At 41.0% G+C, this 26376-nt stretch overlaps 1 protein-coding gene across 6 annotated transcripts in view; it reads left to right on the top strand.

Annotated features, from left to right (window-relative positions):
- Positions 1–24617, top strand: part of TOX2 (TOX high mobility group box family member 2) — a 92463-nt gene extending 67846 nt beyond the window's left edge. For all 6 annotated transcript variants that reach the window (XM_072112206.1, XM_072112205.1, XM_072112208.1 and 3 more), the window contains 6 exons: positions 15819–16058; positions 17160–17387; positions 19990–20070; positions 20540–20935; positions 21613–21743; positions 24085–24617. In XM_072112206.1, the coding sequence (XP_071968307.1) occupies positions 15819–16058; positions 17160–17387; positions 19990–20070; positions 20540–20935; positions 21613–21743; positions 24085–24121 (1113 nt within the window). In that variant the 3' untranslated portion in view covers positions 24122–24617. The remainder of the gene's footprint in view (positions 1–15818; positions 16059–17159; positions 17388–19989; positions 20071–20539; positions 20936–21612; positions 21744–24084) is intronic.
- Positions 24618–26376: the final 1759 nt, after the last annotated feature.

The raw sequence follows: 26376 nt of genomic DNA, 5'->3' as shown, positions 1-26376 counted from the left end.
TACCAAGGAGACAAGTCAAAATAATAGTGAATTTTTAAATAACATAAGTTATGTAGCTAGATTTTTTAAATTATTTTATGAATTCCACATTTTCTATGCACTTATAAGACGTACAAGGTTGTATTTCACATTTATGTTAGTAAGCCGGCCTATTATGACTATAGCTTTCTTTAGTTGAGCAGACATATACAAGATAAATCCTTCAGGAACTTTTGTATAGATATAAAACGAGAGTCTCAAAAAAGATAATAATTTAGTGAGTAATACCATCACAAAAGCTTTGCTGAAGGAACGTCTTCACAAAGTCACCAACCTCACCTAGTCTACCAGACGTCCTTATTGTCATGTACATATCGTTTCACTGTAGTATAGTGTAGTATTGTGACTTTCATCATAAACATATGGAGGAAACTGGTATCACGGCAAGGTCAAGGGTATGAGAGAACCTTGGAAAATGTATCATCTTATTATTATATCTTAAGTGATGGTAATGTAATCATTAGCAGGGTCACCAGGATGTCCTTTTCTTTTAATAGTTTTTGAATTTATATGATTTTTGTGAAAATAGGCTGTAGTTATTACAGATTACTATCACTATATATATCGCCCTTCATTAAAGAATAATATCCTTCACAAGAGCTCCGTAGATATAATAAAACACTGCCCCTTGTGGCCTAATTATAGAAATATCTGGAGAAGTGCTTGCTGGGCATTACCGAAATTACCTTTTTTTTTTCAGAATATCTATTGCTTCAGATTTTCTAAATCAGATGTATTTATAGTGAAAAACTACTTTTATCTTAGTGTGAAATACCATAAAAGAAGGTGGTGAAGCTTATGTGTTCTCCAATGCTTTGTGTGATGATCCACTTTAAGGAAGTACATTATGTTATTTCTCCTCTGCCCCCAATTAATTAGGTGTTAGTTTTTAAAAATCATTCCACCCGATCAAGAGGTATGACCACCGGGAGTTTACCTATGAATTCGATGATACTAGCCAAGGGGGTGGTAACTGTGTGCGGTGCATCTCTGTGAAAATAAAAGGTCAGCTCCCACTTGGCTAGTATCTGTTAATTCTCATCTAATGTACGGAGGTCATCTCTTTTTATATCTTTTGGGTGGACTGATTTTTTGAAAACGAATACCAATTTGATTGGGGGAGGCACAATGAAATAAGGTAGGTCATTCAGCATTTTCTACTTCGAGATAGGTCCTGCACAGAAGTAAAAGAGTTGGGACCAATCCCTTCATCAAGATGCTGGCTCTATAATATCAGGACACAATATGCTACCTTTAGGAGACCATATTGAACATCTTAATGCTTCCAAATGGCTCTCAGAGACCATGCAAAAAATTAGCATCATTTTTCATGACACACTGGGGCAGATTTACTTACCCGGTCTCCGAAGCTGATGCGGGTTCTGCCGGGATTCACTAAGGTCGTGCGCCCAATGTCCACTTGGTGTCACTGCTGCGCTGAAGTCCGCCGCAATTCACCTTCTTCGTCTCGGTGTATGTGAGTGCTATTTTTGAGACACAAATTTTTTTTTAATTCTGCGTTTTTTCTGAATCCGTCGGGTTTTCCGATGGCCACGCCCCCCGATTTCTGTCGCGTGAAAGCCGGCGCCGATGTGCCACAATCCCAGGGCAATTCGGCACAAATCGGAAACATTCGGGAAAACCGGCGGAAAAACGCGATTCTTACCCTTAGTAAATGTGCCCCACTGAGTCACAGAGGAACTAAAGAGGATGTCCACCCACATCAAATGTTCCCATAACTTGCTGTTCAGTTAGGATCCCCTTAGATTATGAGAACCGTGGTCTGTTGTACCTCAATTAATGGAGCAGCAGGGTGGAAGAAGGGAGCAGCACACTGGAGTAGCACACTTGGCTATTTCTATCAGAGCTATAGGGATAAATAGAGCATCAGACGTATGTACAGCCAGCTGCTTTGTTAATTTGGGGATACAGCACCACAATTGTTATGATCTGTGGAGGATTTCCACCAGTCAGCAAGTTATCCCATATCCCGTGGATAGGGGGAAACTTGATATGGCACTGGATGTGGCTGGACAACCCATTCAAAGTGGGACTTATCCCTAATATGGATCTATACAGTGTATCTTTAAGGCCTTATTAGGCATCAGGCCTCAACTACCAGATAACGGCTATCCTCGAGCATGGGCACGGCACGTTGCATGTACCATGTCTCGTCGTGACTTCGTCTAGCGGCTGAGCACTTCCTATGTGCCCCCCGATGTTCACCGAAAGGACGGTTTATGACCCGTTTAGCACACACGTTCATGGGCATGAAGGCTATGGCAGCACATTTAATGCTTATAGGGGATTATAATTGCTGCCATACAAGCTATGTGGACACGCTCTGTAGTGTGGATGAAGCCTTATCCATTGAGCTGATAGTTTTACAGGTTCTTGAAATATTCTTGGAGGTGATAAACATATCCTTCCTGTTTATGTCAAGTGATATATATGGGCAATAGAACAATAGAGGACATAAAATAGCCTCGTCCTCCTGCCTTTAGGTTGTGTCAGCATTTTCAGTGTAGAAGGATGCAAAGTGTAGCTTATACATTCACACAAAAAAATGTGACACCATTGATATACTGAATTTTACCATGGAAACTAAGCTACGAGTATATCCTTCCCATCCCCCACATATACAATAGTAGCAGCTACTCTGCTGTAAAATCCAAAGAGTCATAGAGAAAATCACAAAGAACCAAGCGCAAGCTGCTACATTGAGATAAAAATGCATGTGGAATTGTATTTATGTTCAGAATAATTTGCATGACTTTATTCCTTAGTAAATTTCTCCTGAATTCTTATTCTTATTTTCTTATTATTTATTTTAATATATTTTTTTGTTATAGTGTTATTTGGTTGTTTTACATCTGTACTGCATTGTCCTCAGTGGGGCTCACCATGTGACTTCCATGGCCCCTTTATGTACGGAATAAATATCCAAAACAGCATGGTACTAGGTTTATTTGTGCTCACTAAAGGAGACAATTTTTGGGGCTTCTCCTAGTAGTGGATTATAAAATAGGCAGTTTGGGTAGTATTCTGGGACTCTAGCCTTCTTGGGGGCCCATGACCACCCAAACCACCCACCGAATTTTAGACTGAGGACCCATGAACTTCTAATACATCTTTGTTCCTGCTCTTAATACAATGTACACAAAAGCCATTTCAGGACCTTTAAAGGTCCTCCAAAGGTCCTGAAACCACAGACTGAAAGCAGACAGAATGGATACATCCTCCATTCCCAAAGAACTTTGATTCTAGTACCATACGTAGAAAGTGAATTCCAGAATTGTAGGGGCTAGAATACTTATACAGCCGAGGGCCCAGGGCAATATTAATCCTCCGCTCACACTTCCCCATCCATTTGAATAGCTATATTGTCCACAGGATTGTACCATTGTACATAGGCTTGGCTCCCTATGCAGAAGGGAGGGGGCGAGTGCTCCCCCATCCCCTTCTCCAGCTGCCGGTATGCTGCGCCGAAGTCTCGACCCAAGTGTAGCATACATACGTCTGAAAGGAGCCTTACTATAAGAATTCATTCCTATCAATATGATCTACTCACTGGCTTCACAAAAATTAGATGCATAAATGAATTCTAACATTCTACTGTCTATTCTAAGGGTACATGATCTTTAAATTTTGGCATTTTTGGAGCATGGCTCAAGTAAACCACACTCCCTTTCACGTTTACTACTATGCCCAACTCACTTTTTGGACAAGTTAAAGAACATGACTAATATATAAGAGTGGATCACTGGGTATCCAATTGTTGGAACCACTAGTGATCGGGAGAACGGGGCACCATTTAAAGTGCCTGGTGCTCAAGCCGCCCTTCTAACGTGCTGGTAGACTTCTATCTTGCACAACCTCATGTAAATAAATGGAGACAAATAGGGTGTAGGTAACGCATGAGCATCAGCACCGTGTTCTCAAAACTCTTAGCCCCTGTTTTCCAAAACGGCTACGGGTCCCAGTGGTCAGACCCTAGCGATCTATACACTACATCATGGGACATCCATTATTGGCAAATTTGTTCCTTTGTTTTCAAAAAATTCTTAATTATTATGAAGAAGAATCAAATATGTTATAATGGTGAATAGTGTGTGATAGACTATGTGCATTCTACACAATGGGGGTTGACTCATCACCAACTAGTCTGGTTTCTCATACTACTGTGTGAGACTTTTTGTGTAAGTTGAGAAAGTTTTGTCTCAACTGAGACCAAAAAAGTCTTGAAGGTACAAGAAACCAAACAACATGGTGATAAATCCCCTCACGACTCCTTTCTGCCATGTCCACTTGTTGATCGTGGCTCTTGAGTGCCTACGGTAAAAAACACGTCTGTGTTAAATTACAAGCCTACAAACCCTCGTAGATATTGGTCACTGCCTTAGAAGAGGAGCCATTTGTGCGGCTTGCTACTGAGTTGTGGAGAAAGACTTGTTCGCCAATGTGAGAGAGCAGTCTGTTCTGAATTAGGTAAATGACTTGTGGGGAGTGCACTCATCTGGACCGCAGTGTTTATTTTTAATATTACCGTGCAACACTTCCTGCAATAAATCAAGCGCAATAGACCTTGCATATGTTCGAGCTGCTACACCTAATCAGCAATTTTATGTGCAAGACCACAGCATCTTAAAAATAACATTTTCTCAGTGGTTTTCTCCCTGAACACACAATAAGGCAAAAAAATTCAAGATAAGACAAGAAAATTCTATCAAATGAAGATAATTCATTTGTATATAGACAATATAAAAGCAAAAACAATCTTTGATGTGCCCCTAGACATTGCCTACACTAGTGAAATGGATCTGGTTTGCCACCCTCTACTATATCTAAATACCCTTTTCAAGGAACGGGGTTACCAAGGCACATGTTCTCCCTCTTCTCACCCATGGCATTTTACCATCTATAACTTTGTGTCTAAGCTTTTTTGATAAAGATCTATTTTACAACTAAATTAGTGTGTGTTTCATAGTATAAAAATACATCCTTTGAGCTATATATGTAGCAGTTCTTATTTCCATATGCCACCGCTTCCGGTAACAAAATCATTCCAACTACTGATATAACTACCACTGGCTTGAGTTTGGGTTTTATATAAATCAGTACACCCAATGTCAGAAGTGTCTCACTTAGCCAGCACCATTGACCTCCTCTGTACTGATGAGTGGCAAGAAGGGGCACAAAGATGTCATAGACGTTATAGATGTCAAACCCAAGTGCCTGCAGAAAGAGAAGAGATGTTGATGTTGTACCCATCTCATGTTATAACTACCGACACACACTTTTTCAGAATATTACACTTCATCAAAATATGCTTTAAAAACTATATGAATGGTAAACACTCATGGGGAAGGCTGGTTGCATTGGGTTGTAGAAGCTTCCAGTTCCGACACCAGTTGTAGAAGCTTAGCTACTATCCTGGGTTATGTTGCAAGATTTGGACAGTAACATTCAGGTCAGCTACTTTGGTCGCACTATTGAGATGATATTCTTCTAAGATAGTCACAGACCTGAGAAACCGCTCTACGCACGGGGTCCGTCGTTTGTGGCGTGCCCGGCTCCTCTCTTGTACGTCCCGCCGGCTATAATAAAAAACTGTATTTTTTGGTGAGTGACCTGCTTTTTCTCTTCTCCTTTTTGCCTTGGATTTGTACATATTTGTTGGACATTTATCGGAGTGCACCACTGAACAGTATCTACATTGCCTGTGGCTCCGCTACATATTTTCAGTGTGATATATGTGCAAAGGACGCAGTTGCCTGCTTCTGCTTTCTCTTTTCATGGTCTTCTTCTAAGATAGTTATCTTCTTAGAGAGAACATTTTCATAACTTATCTTAAAAGAGCCCTATGTGGATAGGTGTTAGGTTGGCCACTATCCAGAGTGATGTCACAAGGTTTGGACACTAACATGCAGGTCAACTACCTTGGCAGCACTAGTGAGAAAATATTCTCATTTGTTCTCTTTTAAGAGATACAATTTTCATAGCTTATCTTTAAAGAGCCCTATGTGGCCAAGTCGTTTTCGTCGTTGCAAAGTTTGGACACTAACATGAAGGTCAAGGACCTTGGTGGCACTAGTGAGAAAATATTCTCCTCAGTTCTGTTCTAAGAGAGACCATTTTCATAGCTGATCTATAAAGAACTCTATGTGGATAGGTGTTCGGTTGGCCACTATCCCCAGTGATGTCACAAGGTTTGGAAACTAACATGCCCGCCAATGACCTTGGTGGCACTAGTGAGAAAATATTCTTCTCTGTTCTCTTCTAAAAACCGGGCGCCGAACGGGATTTTTTCAAACACGAGCTATATGCTCACAAACTTCTATCTGTTCTCATCCAAGGGAGACCATTTTCATAGCTGATCTTTAAAGAGCTTTATTTGGATAGGTGTTCAGTTGGCCACTATCCCTAGTAACGTCACGAGGTTTGGAAACTAACATGCAGGTCAATGACCTTGGTGGCGCTAGTAAGAAAATATTCTTCTTTGTTCTGTTCTAAGAGAGACCATTTTCATAGCGGATCTTTAAAGAACTCTATGTGGATAGGTGTTCGGTTGGCCACTATCCCTAGTGATGTCACGAGGTTTGGAAACTAACATGCAGGTCAATGACCTTGGTGGCACTAATAAGAAAATATTCTTCTCTGTTCTGTTCTAAGAGAGACCATTTTCATAGCTGTGGATAGGTGTCTGGCTTGGCCACTATCCCTAGTCAGGTTGCGAGGTTTGGACACTAACATGCAGGTCAGATACTTTGGTAGAAGATAAAATTCTTCTCCTTTCTTTGTTCTAAGAGAGAACATTTTCGTAGCTGATTTTAAGGTGGACTTGGGCTTTCCAAACCTTGGATAGTACCACTAATGTGTCTGCTTGTGTCTGAGTATTCACCTTGTTAGAGCACGGGATGGTTTGGCCCAAAAGTTCCTGTAAACCCGGTCACAATGAACAATGAGCATACAACTACTGATTCCATACCCCCAATAAGTAGGTCACATTTTATTTATGCCCAATCACATACATTATTACGATGACCCCTGCTGCCAGGCAAGTCATTCTCCATATTGTCACATTATCTCCCGTCAATGTCATAAGGTCACTTTTTATGGAGCTGAACCTTTTATCTGGTTGTACATGTCATTTATGCATAGCCCAATAACTTTTACCAATAAGGTGCTTATTTATGGTCACCGAAGACCTGCACATTAAACGTGTCAGTGCCTTTACATCCCACACAAGGGCTGACCGCGATATCTATAAAACATCTCTGATCATCAGACATGAGACCGGCCCTTCACCCCCCCAGTTAAACATAGGGTTAGCATTAACTCAAGTGTAACTAACCCTGTAATATGGCCATAAACCGGTGAGAATAAATTTGACCATTATTTAAAATTTTTCAAAAACACCTTGAAGAAGACAAAAAAAAAAAAACAAAGACCCTGAGATGTTTCTCCTCGTATCTAACTGCTCAGCCACAATTATTTATTTTCAAACAGTCTTTTGGGGGTAATGTTCCATTTTCTTATTTCACACTCCTTTTTCTCATAAATGAACCATCGCTTCCATAAATCATTATGAAAACAGAGACTAACGCTGAGCCTGAAAGGTTGAGAGATTTATGTAACACGTTTATGTTTCCAATTTTCTCATCCCGGAGCCGAGGCTGCTACAGCTAAGCTAATAAAGGCAACTATTAATATTTCTTGTTGCCCAGCAACCATGGGGGAGAGAGTAATGGCTTGAGCTTGGAAAATAGATGACCGATAAGAGAAAAAAAAAAATTTTCAATTCTTTTATCATCTCTAGGGAAAGAGGTTTCACACATACATGATGATGAATGAGGGGGAGGCCAAGAGGAGAAAAAAATACATATATATTTATATTTCTCCCTTTCATATATTAGGTGTTCGGAGTTCATAGAAAAGATCTTTTATCAACATAAAAAAAAAAAACACTCAAAAATTTCCAAAAACATCATTTTTTTTACAGTTCCTCCAGCATCTAAACAGTTAATAGCAACGGGCTTGGAAATATCACATCCCTGCCATAAATTTTGCATTTTCCTGAGGAATCTTATTACAATATTTATTCAATATGTTTCATTATGGAGAAAATTTGCATTTGTTTGGATTTGCTTGAAGGCCCCGAGTAGTAAGGACCATTTATAACTTCCTATTGAACACACTGACAAGCTTCATATATATATACAACATACAAGACAAATATTCTGCCTTCTACTAATAACCCTTACATTCCCAGGTGGTTTGGCGGAGATTAAAAATTCCACTTTAAATTTAAATTTTTTGTTTGAAAAATTTGTTTTAAATATGAAAAACATTTCGAGGCGCGGAATTTATTCTCTATTTTTATCACGTTTTTACGACTTCCATATGTACAGGCATCTAATTGGAATCCTACGACAATCCATTTCTCGAATACATAAGCGGCTTATTAACGCCACCTTCTTTGTGTATAGTAAATGAATATATTTACCAAGAAAGCAAATAATAAAACACAAGCAAAGAGGTAAAAAACTTAATTGCATCATTTTGAATAAAGGAAATGAAGGCTTTATTGCCAAAGAAAAAAAAAACCCTGTCAGTTCTTCCAATAATTCCGAAGAACTTGTGGAGCAAATAAAGCGGCATATTTTATTTATAAGGAGATTCATCGAATCCATTATCTGCTTTAAAATTGTGATTAAAAAAAAGTACGTAGGAAATCATTACATGAACTGAATCCGAAATGGGCAAAATAAAATTGCTATTATTATATCATATTAAATATTTTTTCATATTGTTTTATTAATTGAGGAAGAGAAATTGTAACACAGATATTAAGCTGCTCTATACACAGTAAAATAAAACTAGAATTAAAGGAAACTCACTAGTAGTAGTTTCTAAGAGACAATTTATGCTGACAGGTTCCCTTTAGAGGAAACTTACCATCAGAAATCGACCTATTAAGGTAGGTCTGATGGTAGGTTGCTAGTAACGCTCTAAGACATAAACTAACATTACCTACTCCTACAATACTTTCTAAACTAAGCTACACTTTATCTACCTAATATGCTAATTTTCAGCAGAGGCTTCTTGGGCGTGGTGTAGCCTCTCCAGGCAGTGGGAGCAAAGGCTCCTCCACCTACCAGTAGCCTCTGCAATCTCTCCTTCTTGTGCATTGTCTCTGAAGCCGGAGATACTCTACTGCACATGCGCAGAGCTCCGAAGAAGCCAGGACCACTACAGAAATGGGAGGAGCGGGCCGTGAATGGACAGGTAGGATGGATTGCAGAGGCTCCTGGGGTATGGAGTAGCCCTTGCTCCAACTGCCCCGGGGATGCTACTCCACACTTATTATTACACATATTAGTATTTTTGGATTATGAAAAGATAGATTACGGCTTAGAACATTACTAACAACCTACCATCAGATCTACCTTAATAGCTAGATTTCTGATAGTAGGTTTCCTTTACTGTAAAGGGAAGCTGTCAGCAGGAATTGTCTCTTATAAACCACTACTAGTATGTTGTAAAGCAGCTAAACACCTTCCAGATCACGTTCCTTTTAAGGACTTGCATTGTGGCATAATTCAGATGGTTTACTTTGAAGTGGGATGAAAATTGGTTATTAAAAAAAGGCATAAGAAGCTAAAGCAAGAGAGGATTCTGCCAGTGTACTTGGTTTACAATCCTTCATCCTGGTGGTAGATTTCCTTTAGCCAAAACTGGGTGCAGCAAAAGACCAAAGAGGGGAGATTATTTTAGGATGGAAGCCCTTCCACGCCACTGGATATATCAAGATTCTTAAGCTTCCTGATGTATCCAATGGGCGGATATGACGGAGACCCAAAGTACACGAGCTGCTAAATTACATAGCTCTGCTCAAAAACCATAGGGACGTTTAAGGTGAACGCTTGCGGGATTTAGGTAATGCGCATTCATGGGGCAGGAACACCCTACGCTGGCCAGTCCCCCCTTTGGCGTAGGCATTGCAATTATTTTAGAGCTTCAATGCAAATTTTCTTTAGTAGAAGCCCTGATAAATGTCCTCCAATGATACCAAGTACAGCGGCAAAACACGTTGAGTCCACTAGGTTAAAATGATCATAATGACCGCGAATGGCTCTTATAGAAATTCTACCTTATTAATGTATGTGTTATCTAGTAAATAATATCTTTGTCTATTATTTGACACAACTGATGCAGTAGCTCTGTATTATGGAGCTATATTTTCGACTTTCTGCCTCTATATGATGCCTTTATGATGAGTGGTATATCGTGGGTTTATATAACCTGGATTCACATTACAACCATGCGCCACGACCTTGTTCTATCATTTTGCAGGACTTATCTGATCTACTTTGTACATAGTTTTTCTATACAGCTCTCTAGTTTACTGAAACTTATAGAAATTAGCACTTATATGTTTTCATTCCAGCTTAATGGGTTTTCCCATAATTTTAGGAGATGATCTGATGGAGTCTGTTTAGTGCTTATGTCTCTTGACCGTTTTCCCTGTATAGAAGTGCCATGGGAGAACCTACTGTGCTGGGAACTGCCACACATTTCTTCCACCTCATTTCCCCTGAATGGGACTACTCCATCAGGATGCTGATCACCCGGGATCCCAAAGGTCAAATTTTGCCCCACCCTCTCATGATTGTAACCTAATGGATTGGCCCAGTGGTGCTATTATGGTATCAGATCGGAATACTTCTTTCGTGGCTCCTTATAAAACCATAAACTTGTGTCCTTCAAACCCAATCTGAGATAAACCAATGCAAACACAGGTAAAAGCTGAGGATTTAGGTTGAAAAATTGTCGTTTTGCAGTCGCTAAATAAACATGAAGGCTCATTATCTGGGAGCGAGGAAACAACTGTTTCAGGAGGAGCTTTTTGGCAGACGCGACATAGTAGAAGCCGGTAAAAAGAATCTGAAACTTCTCTTCTAATGAGTCAGTTCATTAAGTAAAGCATTTGTCTGACGCCATTGGAGAGGTTGACTGTACAAAACTGTGTGTATATATTAATAGGGTAATTAAAATATCACTCTGCGTGTGTTTGAAAGGCTGCCAAATTTGCAGTGGTTACCGCGTCAGGCAATTAGGCTTGGATATTTCCCGGGGAGAATACAGATTGTTCTTGGCGAGACAGGAGTGACTTCAATAAAAGTGGGCTTTTCTTCATACGTTAATAAGCCTAGTGGTCAAACGGTGACAGCACAAGCAATCAACCCCTGTAGAGCTTGGCTGGAAATGCTTACTCAGTCATGCCACTTCATAAAATGTTCTCTTTATCTATAAAATCCTCCAATTTGTTTGCCACGTTTGGATCTGCACAAAGCCCTAACTTCTTGTGGCCTCATCCACTTATCTACTAGATTTTTGATAATGAGAGGAGGCATCAGCTCGGCCTGGGATTTTATTTTGGGATTTTATTTTCATAATACACCCATTTATACTGTTCACTTTCCAGGATTGATTCCCTTTGCTTGAAAGTCTTAAATACAAAACTTTACTGTGCAAACCTGGACCAACACCCTCGACTATACTCACAATATATTGGGCCATAGGTGAAATTGATCAAACTGTGCACATAAAAAAAAGAATGTAAGCAATTTCTGTAAGAAACCAGTAGCTATATATAAAACCAGAGGGATTGTGGGTAACAGTGATCATAGGCGGGCACAGGGAAGTGTCTAAAAACATAGGCTTCCCACTCTGAAAGTGAAATTATAAGAGACGATTTGGATGTGCTGCCTTGTTAGACCCCTAACGCTCTAGAACTGGGATAACAGTTGACGGTTCCGATTGGGACAATGGTGTTCTATCAAAGATACTGGAGACAAGAGAAGGTAAACATTGTATGTAATTACTCAAGAAGTGTAAGTTCCATGGGGAAAGCCCAATTGGGTTTCATTGAAGATGTAATTGAGTCATGTAGAATTTGTGAGCACCTCAAGATGAAGATAGTTGGTTAAGCAGTTCCTGAAAGGGTCAATATTTTATTGTTTCCTACATGACCCTAATCTTTGTACTCTGCTATTACTACTGTTATTAACCATTACCGTACAACATCCATGTATTCGACCATGTGCCTGATATACTGCCTTAGTACCATGCCTTTGTTGTATTTTTTATGTTTTCCAAATGCTAAAGATAAATTTTTCCTAAAAGATCTTATTTGGCCAACAGTTATCTCTCCTGACACCGCAGTACATATACAAGTTCATGTGCATGTGTTAGTAATGGACAGAGTGCAGTTGAGCCTCTTGCCTTAGGCAGCAAGATGTTGGGCAGCATCAGGGGTGGAGTTATTTGCTACAAAGCAGGACCTGCCACTTAAAAATCCTATTAAAAAAATACTCTTTACACCTGATGTCAGCTTTCTAAAAAATATGACTTGATATATTACTAATGGAGGGCTCACCTCCGCAGCAGAGAGTTTTGGTTCACCCCTGGAAGAGTGGAGTTCAGCCAACAGCTATGTTCTCTGGCTAATGGAGAGTGTCATGGGAAGACTCCTTTTATTTCCAAAGAACAAAAGGGATACATTTTGGAAGGCAATTTTGGTCTTCAGTTTTGTGCATCTGTGGTTCAACACCCAGAACTGATGGAAGTCTTTCTAGGGACTCTACAGATGTGAGGTATAATGGACAGACTTGCAGCTGTTCTGTGTGTTAGATCACTCCTCATTTTGGCTCAAAATAACTGATGGAAAAAAACTGAAGACCTAACAGTGAAGTGCACTGGACCTAACATTGTCAGCTGAACCCAACCAAATTGTCGGATGTATTTTCTTTTCGTTTGATGTGTATTGGGGCCTTATGTGTCAACTTCACTCAACCTCTCCCAGTAGCCAAACTATCCAACGGCTAAAGAATTCATCTATTATAATCTTTTTTTAGCATTGGGAAAAGGTGGTATGTCCTAATTAACATAAACCCATGGTGAACAGTTGTTAATGGCCAACTATAAACTTGCCCTGGATGTCAGGAGCCGGCCGGTCTAGCGGCAGCTATCATCCTCCCTTTCCGCCATGAGAGTCGTCATGCATCTCTTGAATGGAAGAACATGTCCCTGTTTGTCTCACAGTCTTGTCCCGCTGTTCCCCTGATATTCCCACTTCTAATAAGCTGATCAGAGCGAGCAAAGGCGCTTCTGTTATTTTAACGGATAAATTAGTTTGACTCTTAACTCAATAATTAAAACTGTTATGGCTCCGAGCCTGCGGAGATAATGTACCATTATTATGGTCGTTTGTTTCAATTAAATGCTTGCTGGTTTAACAATAGCAGCTGGGCACCTGTGTGTAAGCAGACATTACTCCGCACACAGAGACAGCTCCAGCTTCCATGCAGGAAATCTCTATTACACCGGCAGAATGTTACATAGAAGCCACTCAGAGCAGGAAGCATTAATCCCGCTGATACATTAGACTCTAAATTGGGCATAATCAGTTTTAGTGCATCCATGTATTTCAAAGAAGAAAGCCATCAGGCTGTCATTTCCATATTTTATGGATCAAATAATGTTGAAAACATGTTGTCAGACCTAACATCTAGGAAATATGATAATTACTGACCACAAAATAGGCTTAAAATATGCTGCCCAGAGGCGAGTTCACAACTAAAATTACATTATCTAAGGCCTCCTGCACACGACCATAAATGAGAGCTAGCCAAAAAATGAAGGCTAATTCACCGCACCCATTGACTTCTATTGTGCACGGTTACATTGCATACACTGGGGCTCATTTACTAAGGGTCCGTCGGATGCATTTTCATCGGGTTTCCGGACGATTTCTGTTTTGCAACGAATTGCCCCAGGATTTTGGCGCATCGGCGATTGGATTTTGGCGCATTGGCGCCGGCTTGCACGTGACAGAAATCGGGGGGCGGGCCGTCGAACAACCCGACAGATTTGGACAGACTGCGGAATTTAAAAAAGGATTTGTGTCGCAAGATCAAGCACTCACATGCACCAGGAAGAAGCAGGTGAACTCCGGTGGACCTCGGCGCAGCAGCGACACATGCAGGAACTCGGGCGCACAATCTTAGTGAATCACGCCGGACCCGAATCCTCGTCGGACAACGCACCGTGGGATCGCGACGGGATGGGTAAGTAAATCTGCCCCACTGTGTCGCACTGCACCAAATAATAGAGTAGGTCCTATACCTGCATCGGTTTGCAGTGCAGTTGCTTGTGTCTTATGGACATCTGAGGGGTAACTGGTGCTCACCGGCCGAGGTCCCCCCGATCAGCGGCCCATCATACACACATGGCTGTGTACATATAGACTAAGGGTGATAACACACATGCCGTTTTTGGTCTGCTTTTAAGCAAGCATTTTCAGTCCGTTTAAAAACGCATGCGTTTTTAAATTACATTGTTTTTAAAACGCCTCTGTTTTTGACCATTTAGCATGCGTTTGGCTGCTTACAACCTGTTTATCTATTAAGATAATTGGGGAAAACGTTCAAAAAATGGACGTGATTTAAAAACGCATGCGTTTTTAAACAGACTGAAAATGCATGCTTAAAAACTGACCAAAAACGCCATATCTGCCATCACCCTAAGACGTGGGTAGTAAAACAAAGATGAGGCTAGAAAAACACTTTGAAGAATTTTATGCCATAAAATTGGCTTTCGGGGGCTCTCCAAATGGCCCAGTGTACATGTGTCTTGTGAGCAGGAACAGATGTACAAGGATTTCGTGGGCAAGGGGCCTTCTCAGTATAAAATTTAGTGGGTGGTTTGGGTCGACATGGGAACCCCTTTTAAGTGCTTTTTTAGATGAATTTTTGAAATAAATCTAATTACAAGAAGTCATAATTACCATTTATGTGACATACACAATCCATTCTGTATGTACCCATCCTACTATAGGTCATATTATGCCTTTGTGAGCCTCCAATGTTTTCTACATATGACATACTAGAATCAACCACAATGCACTTTGGGTACAAATCTGTCGATTAGTTCTTTTTATGGTGTATGGGTCCAGATCAGATCAGTCTATGAATCCAAAAATAGAGCTGAAATGTGATCTTCTTCTCTCGCTGGTGGTTACATTACAGACCCCACACTGCCACTTAATCACATTCTAGGACCATCCCCTTGTTAATGAGACTAATCAGCCGGATTGTGTACCATTCCCTCACTTCGCATCACTTTGTGGCTCAATCAGCCCGCTAATGAGTTGTTAATTGGTAATTAAAGACATGATTCTGCGGAGCCGTGCACTATGCTCTACGCGAACTGAGATGGATGATGGCAGCCAGTGGTTTGTGCACATATAAACTTCTAGTAAATATTATTAGATTTTAGGGCAGGTGTTAATAATTTTTCTAGTAACTTGTCTAATATATACTATAGCCAAGTAGACATAATACCACTACTCGTGGGAGACGATATATGAGACACAAGTTCATAGTAAGTTCATTCCAAGGAGTATTAGCAAAGTATTTCTGTAAGGAAAACCAAATAATTTTGTACATTTTTGGCAATATAATGGCTTCATGATTGTAGTCACAGATCAGAAAATACTTACCTAATTAACTTAACTAAATTTTATGTCACTAAATATACATGTGAATAAGGCAATATAGTAAGTAATCCCAATAACCTGAGCTATCATGAAGGGAAGCAATGGCTTGGCTCAATATCAACCAAAAATGGCTACTTGTATAATAAGTAAAGTGATGCTGAAAGTAAATGGTGTTCTCCTCCACCATGACTCATACTCTATGATTTATCTTTTTCAGATACAGGAGCTGGTTCACTCGGAAGGATCTTCTTATGATCCCAACCATCAAGTTTCCTTGATAAACCGATCTGGCATGCTCCCCAGTCACATGAGTGCGCTCAGCCAATCACAGCTTATATCCCAAATGGGAATGAGGAGTGGAGTTACTCATGGATCACCGTCTCCACCGGGTAGTAAATCAGCCACACCCTCACCTTCTAGCTCCACCCAGGAGGAGGACACAGACTCCCACTATAAGGTAAGAATTCCACATAGCCGGGTAAAAAATATGTACAGGAACCATTGAGTGTAATAGATAGCTTCTCCAGTATAAGTATAACACTGTAATCTGTAACTGTGTATGGGCAGTATTACAGGACCCCGAGGGTGCATTCGCACGTGGCAGTAACGCTTCAAACACATCAGTAAAGCTGAGAAGAGGAGATTTGCCTGATTACACAGCTGTTAGCATTGCATTTACAACATGCATGCGTTGCTGCCATGTGTGAATGCACCCTAAATGTCAATCACTGTGTGTGGGTGGACTAATCAGGACTCTCACTGTCATTCACTGTGTGTGGGCAGATCAATTAGGACTCTCACTGTCAATCGCTGGGTGGGAAAGGGTTAACCAGGACTCTCACTGTCGATCAATTTGTGTGGGCGGAGTAATCAGGACTCCCATTGTCAATCACTGTGTGTGGGCGGAGCAATCAGGAATCTCACTGTCAATCACTGTGTGTGGGCAGGGTAATCAGGACTCTCACTGTCAATCACTGGGTGGGGGAAGGGGTAATCCAGACATTGGGGCACATTTACTTACCCGGTCCATTCGCGATCCCGCAGTGCGTTGTCCGACGCTGATTCGGGTTCTGCCAAGATTCACTAAGGTCGAGCACCCGATATCCACTAGGTGTCGCTGCTGTGCTAAAGTCCACCGGAGTTCACATTCTTCGTCTCGGTGTATGTGAGTGCTATTCTTGCGACACAAATTTTTTTTAAATTCCGTGTTTTTTCCGAATTCGTTGGGTTTTCCGATGGCCACGGCCCCCGATTTCTGTCGCGTGAAAGCCGGCGCCGATGCTCCACAATCCGATCGCGTGCGCCAAAATCCCGGGGCAATTCGCCGCAAATCGCAAATATTCGGGAAACCCGATGAAAATGCGCGATTCGGACCCTTAGTAAATGTGCCCCATTGTCTTTCCTAGAAATCCAAGAGCTTTACCTTTATCATATCCATATCAAAGCACAGAACTTGGTCCCCTTACATAAATCTTACCATGTATGCAGGTACTGACCACCAATCCACAACAGAACAACACTTGACACAATCCCATTGATACAATTTGTGTGTTTGCAGGTCGCTGGAGAGAAACGACCTTCTGCTGATCTGGGGAAAAAGCCCAAAAACCAGAAGAAAAAGAAGAAGAAGGATCCAAATGAGCCCCAGAAACCAGTGTCAGCCTATGCCCTATTTTTTAGGGACACACAAGCAGCGATCAAAGGACAGAACCCCAATGCCACATTTGGAGACGTGTCTAAAATTGTTGCTTCTATGTGGGACAGTCTGGGGGAAGAACAAAAACAAGTGAGTGCACTTTTGTTACCAATAGCATCTTAGTATCTTAGGAACTAAGTATAACGTACATAAGTACCTTCTTATGAGGTTTCAGACTTCCCTTCATATCATTCATCAAGTGTGTTTGGGTAATATACGAAACCCAAAGAAACCCACTGTAAAGCCTCTTTCACACTAACTTGTGAGGGGCTGATATCGGTCCCCCACCCACGGTACGGTACCACACACGTGTGTCACTGTACTATACCGGCCACTGGGCACCATGCCTCACTATCGGGAGGGGAGTGGCAAACAAATTTATAGCTGCTGATTATTATAATAAATGATACAAATACTAGTGTAAAGTTAAAGGGGTTACCCGAGAACTTGGAAAAATAGAAATAAACACTCCCCTGCCTTAAGAAAGGTTAAACAGAGGTGCCCTGTACATGCAGCCCAATCTTTCCGCCCAATTCTGCTACTATTGGCCCTGCCACACAGAGACAGCTCCAGGTTTCATAGGCCCCTGGGTGACAGAGCCTCATTGGGCCCCTTTGCAGTGAACTACTGTGGCAGCATTAAACATTAAGAAACCACAACTGTTCCCTAAAATATTCCCTAGTTTATCATCCCAAACAGCCCCCTCATGGTTATTTTATATGAAGCCCCCTCACCCCCTATGGATTAATTAGGTAAAGCCCTGCTCACCCCCATGGAATTCTTATGTACAGCTTTATGTGGGCCCCCCAGCAGCTCTGGGCCCCGACACTTGAGGGTCTTTTTGTTCATGGTTCTATTGCTCTGTAGCATCAGTGTTGGAATTCCATATATTTTACTCTGGGCAAGTGCGGGTTATCGATACAGTTTGTACAGTTTGTGCTTAAAAGGTTAACACAAGTAGAGCGCATAGGATTATTGCTGCAGACTCCATAAGAGAGGAGCGAGTGGTGAATAGCAGTACATTCTGCAACACCTCATTTCAGAGAACCATAATGATAGATCACAAAACTGGATTAAGTACTTGTCCCAGCCGCGAAGAGATTGCCTTTAGAATTGGGTTTATATGAAGCAATGTGCTAGAGTAGCTTTCTGTTCAGTAAGGGAAGAATAGACGTGAGATTAATTTGCTTCATAGTGGGGAGAACTTTGGGAGTGACATCTGATGGATATCAACACAACGCGAAGAGTTGCAATAGACCTATAACTCATGAGTGTAGTTGTAAGTCTTGTTTTGTTTTTTTTACTTTTCGGGTAACCAAATGAGAACCGAGAGTCTCCACCTGATCCATAGTTAAAACTGGATAGAAATTTGTGAACCCACGTGTAATACATGCCGATCACAGCATGCTTTTGTCTGGAAACCTTTGTCCCATTGAGAGGGGATTTTTGCAAATCCCAAAAACTTTCTGTAAAGTATCTTTGTAGTTAAATTGACTGAATTTTGCACAGAAAATCTACTGTATAAACACCTCTAGAGAGAACCTGTCACCAGTCTGGATTATACTGGTGTTATCTGGTCAGAAGTTATCCATAGGATAGGGAATAACCAGCTGTTCGGTGTGGCTCCCAGTGGTCACACTTGCACCCTGCGGCTGTATTCATCTCAATGTCACTGACACTGATAGTAACTTTGTCAGTGCCAGAGGCTATTTCTGTCAGGCCCATAAGCAGTGAATGAGCCACCACTCTATTCATTTGGGAGTAAAACAGACCACGGTTCTCTTGATCCGTTGGGATCTTACCACTGGGACCCCATCAGTCAGTAAGTTATTCCCTCTGGATAGGGATAATGTTGTTAATGACAATCACTTTAGATAATTACATTCTCACATGAGAATTTTTGAGAGCTCGATATTTTGCTTGGCCTTTGTTATTACTTTAAAAAACATAGGAATGAGCAGACCCATTCAGGTTCGGCAAACCTGAACCCGATTGTTCACCCCCACCGGTACCACCTGCAACCGGTGTGCACCGCCACTTTGCCAAAGATCGTGGCCCTCCTTAATGTGATCAGGAAATGATGATCTTAAAATAAGTGATGGTGCACATGTGCTGGTGACTTTAAAGAGTTAACACCAGCACCAATCATGGGTGTCACCAGTGGGGTGGTGAGTCAAATGCCGAACCCCAACTTCTAGCTTCACTGCTAGAAATACATACAATTTCATTATTTGCCAAGATGGTGTTACCAATTGTGGGTGTGTCCCTTCACTGCCTGGTATCAGCACTAAATGGACACACCCCTAACTGGTAACACCCACTTGGTGAACTACTTAATTACTTACTAAGGAATAACTAAAGAACAAAACAATATAGAACAATGAGGAAAGATAGTTAAATTATTAAGCAGTTACCGGTGAGTTAACTGGACCTCTGTAAATGGATTATTTAATACTAAGTTGACAATACATGGAAAATGTAAACAATGATTTATTGTATTTTGGTAAAAATGTTAAAAAAAAGTCCATGTACACTTAATAACATCACTACTATAACGTAAAGTCAGATTTAATGGAACACAACCACGTGGACGAAATAAAACCCATCTAGCGCCGGCAGTAACCAAATTCTGACTCCACCCAGTAACAAATCAGGGGTTTGTCTAACGGTTGATTGGTTATGTCTGTTGTAGGCCTACAAGAGGAAGACCGAGGCAGCCAAGAAAGAATATTTGAAGGCCCTTGCAGCCTACAGAGCAAGTCTGGTTTCCAAGGTAACAAACCAAAACCTTAATTGCAGGGGAACCGCCCTCCCCCCGCCCCTCTATATCTTAGATTATTCAGAAGCAAACAACTGGTGTACAAGCATTACAATAATTATATTATATACTTATATTTACAACATTTTCAAGTACATTCTGTTTGCATTACAGTCTCTTAGTTGTGATATTTCTACTGCTGTTATATGATTTATATCCCTACTTCCTATACCCGGGCAACTTTGTATCTACTATGTGTGTTCATAAAGTTTACAAAATACAAGAGAGCACAAAGTGTAAAAGGCTCACGCATGAAACAGATGTAGACATAAGGTGTATGTGTTACTAATCACAATCTATGACATTTTACATGTTATTTTGTATTTGAGCCCCACTTTCTTGTGTTGCTGAAATGATATTGTACATATATATGCAATTCTAGAACATACATTGAATTTTGTAATTTTTTTAAATTATAATTTAGACTTACAGTGACCAAGGAGAGACGAAAAACTCCCAACCCAGTCAACCCTCCAAAATGATTCTCCCAAAGCAGTCCATGTATAACCTGCCTCCACAATCTTCATCACCATATCCAGGCCTGGCTTCATTCCTGTCCCCTGCAGACCTGCCAAGTTACCGCAGCCACCCTCACCCAAGTCTCTCCCGGAGCCTCAATGCCAAATCTATGTTGCCCAGCATCAGTGCCTCACCACCACCCCCTTTCCAAATCAGCCCTCCCATCCACCAGCACTTGCGTCACCCTTCCAGCTCTCTTCTTAACCAATCACTCAATATGCAGCAAGTACCACAACCACCCATCCTTCCACCATCCATTGGACTACAGTCACCTATGAGTTCATCTCCCACAGGTCAACAGGTAAGCAAATGGACACTCAGGAGGGTTTCTGATTCTTTAGAAGTCAGCTGATTTTTCCATGGTGGCCAATCTTTTCATGCTTTTTAGTTATGATACTCTTTCTACTCACCTTAAAAAATTTTCAAAACATTGTCCTGGCCGAGTGTACTCAAACTTATGTGTACCCCAACTTATGTGTAACCCAACTTACAGTATGTGTACTCCAACTTATGTGTACCCCAACTTATGTGTACCCAACTAATGTGTAACCCAACTTATGTGTACCCAACTTATGTGTAACCCAACTTATGTGTACCCAACTTATGTGTACCCAACTTATGTGTAACCCAACTTATGTGTACCCAACTAATGTGTAACCCAACTTATGTGTACCCAACTAATGTGTAACCCAACTTATGTGTACCCCAACTTAAGTGTAACCCAACTAATGTGTACATATGGCTAAGGAACCCAAAAAGGCTCTCAGACTTCCCACAACTGTTTCCCGATTGGTCTTTCCCAGTCAACTAGGAGCAACAGAGAGGGTAGAAAGGCATTACTGGATCATATCTTGAATTTATACCCTAATTTAGCTCAACCTATATCCAAAATTTCCATATGTGCTGAAATAAAGTAGTGACTTTTGTCTTCGCACGTCCCATCTCTAACACTTATTCAACTTTGACTCTATTCTTTAGGAATTCTCACATCTCCCATCAGAATTTCCTAGCAATGTTGGCCCACGATCCCCAGCTTCTTCCAATCCCCCTGGAAGCACAGAGTGGGACAATGAGTTTCCCAGCAGAGAATGTGGGATAAACCACTGCAGGTGAGTGCACCTACGGGGCCACCTAAATTTCTATTGTTCTCCAAAACATTGACATTTAAAGGATTTACACCCCAATTGGTACAACCATTATAATTTAGACTTGATAATAATTTATAATTTTAGACATATAATTTAGATATATAACATATAATTTAGACATTGATGGTGGTTGTCAACAGCATGGGTGAGCCTAAACGTCAAACCCCAACTTCTGGCTAATATCCGGGTTTAGGAACCCAAACCTGCAATGGTCGGCATGGATGTTAAATTTAGGTCTGCTCATCTCTAGTCAACATATCAAGAGGGATATTCTCTCCTATCATAAAAGTTGTATTATTAAAGTCTATAATGTGCCCCATAGGCAAGAAAAAAACTCTTCAAACCTGTCACAGAATAGATTTTCTTCAGAATTTTTTTAGAACCATTTTATCTAAAAAAAAATCTCCACTCTCTGAGTTATCTTTAAAATCAGACCTATAACCACATTTTTCTTTAGAAAGTCAGAATAACAATACCGAGGAAATCTACTTCCATCTGAGATCCATTAAGTGTAAAATTGATTCTATTGTTTCACAAACTTTCATATTTCCACTTTTATAGTATAAAAAATATATACAATACAGTTTTTTACTTGATGGTGTCTTTATGGGGCAAAAACCTTCCGACTAGCTCTAAGTTAAAGAGAATCTGTTATACCCTGCACGTGGTATTATCCACACTAAAACTATATATTAAAGGGAACCTGTCATCAGAATTTTAACTAATAAACCACTACCAGTATTTTGTCAAGTAGTTTAATACATTCCAGATCATGTTTCTTTCATGGCCCAGCATGTAAGTTAGATGTAAAAAAGTCAAGGAGGTGGAAAGTTTAACACGGATGTCAAGCTCTCTCTTACTCTGAACACCTCCTGCCATGTGATTGACATCATGAGCTGGACTTCAGGAGATCAAATCAATGATGTCTCTGGATGCAGGACCATCAATTACAGTGAAGTATATGTTCTAAGGCAGGGAAAGCTTGATTTCAGTGTCAAACTCCGCCTCCTTGACTTCATAAAACCGATTTACATCTCACTTCAAAGTTGATTTTCTGGATGATGCCACCACACTGAGTCATGAAAGAAACATGATCCAGAAACTGCTCAGCTGCTTGACATCATACTGGTAGTGGTTAATTAGGCCAATTTCTCATGACGGGTTCCCTTGAAAGGTGTTATCTAGGATCTGGGACTCCAGTTTAGCAGGGTGCTGCCTGTTTCTGGTGTCCTTAATTTGTAAACAGAGGCTCACCATTGACATCATGGTTAGAGATGAGCAGATCCGCCCCTAGCAACTAGCCGTGGCTTTGATTAGCCAGGGGTATCTCCTTGGCCAATCACAGCTATGGCCAGTAGCTAGGGGCATTAATTTGCATAAATTGCGCACGATCCTCAAATCAGAATGGGAAGTCAGTTCATCTGTAGTCATGGCAACACAGCATGCTACACTTGCATACAAACAGAGGTCCCATTATTTACCCTGATCCCTGACTACCACTTTAATCTATTCAACGTTCTACTTTTCATTAACAAGACTCCTGCAAATCAGACACCATGTTTGATGACATAGATTCTCCTTAAAGGGTAGCAGCCACTCGAGTACTGCCCCTCATACTACTATCAGTCCTTAAAGGGAACCTGTCCCCTCGTAGCTGCTGCATAAACCCCAAACAGTGCTTTAAACAACACAGTAAATGTTCCCCATCTTGTCTGTTAGAGATCCAGTCATGGAGACGGGAGAGTTCTTGGATGAAGTCAAACTCCTCCGCCTCCTCATCTCTCCTGAGCCCCGGACCCTTGCACTGTCCCTCAGTATCATTTCACTGGAATCCTTTTTGATATCATTGCACATGAGTAGCGCAACTGTCAGTTCGAAGCTGGACTACGGGTTCCCGGAAGGCTCCATAGGGGCAAGGCACATGCACCAAAATGGGCCGTCCTCTCCCATGTTCATCCATGACTTACGCACAGATGTCTAGTTATCATCGGCACTGGTGCTGTGCAGATTACTGGTGCTGTCCCTGTGAAGGAGCAATGTAGAGGAGCCACATTAGAAGATTTGTGGCACATAGTGGTACTGTTTCCGGTTTATACAGGGGCTACAGGTGACAGGTTTCCTTTAAAGTTCTCCCCATATGGTCTCCAAAATTCATTATGTTGTCCTAGCCTTTTGTCCTCTTATCTTCAATACATACACTTGATAAACTTGTTGGCACAACCCGGCACCCATCACTATACCCACAATTACACACCTCATGGCTGCAATGTATCTGACACCACTCTCTTTTGCTTCCGTGCAGTACTCTGCCAGGAGATAAGTCTCTCTACCTCACCTAGAACCACAAGAATACTTGTAAATGGAGGCTGAAGGAATGGACATTTCAGAGAGTCTACAGCACTGGACATCTAGACAAGGATGGGACAGTCACCGAGAGAAGCAAACTCCCGTGGTTTGTTCTTGGCAAGCTTTAAAAGAATTGGCTTGGTTTGCAGATATAAACTTGGTGAAGACCAGAAGCCAAGCTCCCGAACCTTCTAAAGAACAAAAGAGACACCTCTTGTGGACACCATATTTGCTATGGGAAGCATGGGGATGAGTTCATCCAGGCATATAAAATATGTAAAGAGGTTTGTTAATATTGTATATTTGAAATGACCCCCGACCCCACCTTCCCCACCAAAAACCAAACAATACTTCTTATAAATGGGGGGAAAAAAAACAACAAATACCTAAATAAAAAAGTGCAAATATACAAAAAAAAAACATGGAAAATGTGATAAAAAATAAAAGTATGAAAAATATAATTTGTTGAATAGTTGTAAGTAGATTTATCATGTGGTTTAGGACTGTGCTCAAGACATCTTTACAATTTTCTTTGTGTATAGAAATAAAAGGAGTAGCTTACTTTATAGTAAAAGCATTTTATATTAATTGTAGCACATTTTTTTAGTTATACATAGGATGTGTAAAATACTGCCAAATTTTTTGTTCTTTTTTTTTTTTTTTTTTTACAGTCTGAAAATAATTTCTATCTGTGCGGAGTCATGAATTTATTCTATTTTTTTTTTCCCCTCCGGTCATAATTTCACCTTATTCTAAATTGTTGATTAATGATTTTATTTATGAGAAGAAAAAAAAAAAAAAGATACAAAGCAAGTTTCTGATTTAATAATAAAAATGGCTTTTTTTAATGTTTTTTTGTTTCGATCTGCGCTGAATTCCTGTGCAGGCGGAATATTCATTTGGTTTCACAATTGCTTATTTGACTTTTCTTTTTAATAAAAACGATTGAAAAATGGGAACCGCATTGTGTTTGTTTCAGTTTCTTTGAGTAATATAGGGGGGGGATTTACTAATTCTGACGCAAGCACGACTGTCGGCATCGGAGATCAGTCTCCGGAAAGCACAGCCCGATGTATTAAAGTGGTGCACGGCTGTTAGTAATTAATGGGTAGAGAGAACTAATCAGTTGTGCGCCATAAAAATGCTGACATCAATGAGATGTGCGCCAAAATCTTACATGGACTGCGCCTTAATTTTCCTGGTCTATTGTGCGCCAAAATTTGCGCCAAAAATGCAGACAAAATACAGGAATTCAAGACCTGGAAGATGGCTATTTCTGTGTTTTTTCTATGCCATTTTTTATGTTACAAATTTGCATATAGGTTGTTTTCTTGGTACAAGCTGGTCCACCAGCGGATGCTAGGGAGCGCAGACTCTTATACAATAATGGGGGTCATTTACCAAGGGCCCGAATTGCGTTTTTCCGGCGGGTTATGCAAATTTTACCGTTTTGCGTCGATTTTCCCTGAATTGCCCCGGGATTTTGGCGCATGCGATTGGATTGTGGCGCATCGGCGCCGGCATGCACGCGACCGAAATTGGGGGGCGTGGCCGTACGAAAACCCGTACTGGACACTCTCTTACCTTCTCCAGGAATAGGATCGTGAACTCCGGCGGACCTCGGCAGACTTCAGCGCAGCAGCGACACCTGGTGGACGTCGGAGGAACTGCCTTAGTGAATCGCCGTGGAAGACCCGAATCCACCGCTGAGAACGCGCCGCTGGATTGCGAATGGACCGGGTAAGTAAATCTGCCCCAATGAGTCCAGGTAGAAGACACCACCATTTGAAGCTGAAAATGGAGCCAAATACTTACAGTACGGTACCTATGGATCTATTTACATCTCTGCCCCCAATACCTACACACTACACTACTTTTGGGTCCATTTAAAAGCCCAGTCACAACTTTCCGCTATAGCTACAACCCTGAAGTGATCACATAGGCACCACATATGGAAGAACACAGTGGGCAAGCTTGGTGCACTGCTTATGATGAAACCCTGACACTCCGATGCCGCTGGATAAATCAGGGACCCACCTACTGCTCCATAGAAAGTGGGAGTTGTGGATCACAGAATTTGTAGGCACTGGTGGTGGAGGCAATGAAATAAAAATAAAATTTCCCTGCCTCCTTCCCAGTCTTCTTGGATTGTAAGCTGTGGTGCCATTACTCTTGTTTTGTATATTTGGTTGGGGATGTGCACACAGTTTTAATGTTACCATTTACAGAAATAATGATAACGTTAATA

Source organism: Engystomops pustulosus, chromosome 6, assembly GCF_040894005.1.
Source record: "Engystomops pustulosus chromosome 6, aEngPut4.maternal, whole genome shotgun sequence".
In the NCBI taxonomy this organism is placed as follows: Eukaryota; Metazoa; Chordata; class Amphibia; order Anura; family Leptodactylidae; genus Engystomops; species Engystomops pustulosus.
This window is presented reverse-complemented; position numbering and strand designations above follow the sequence as displayed.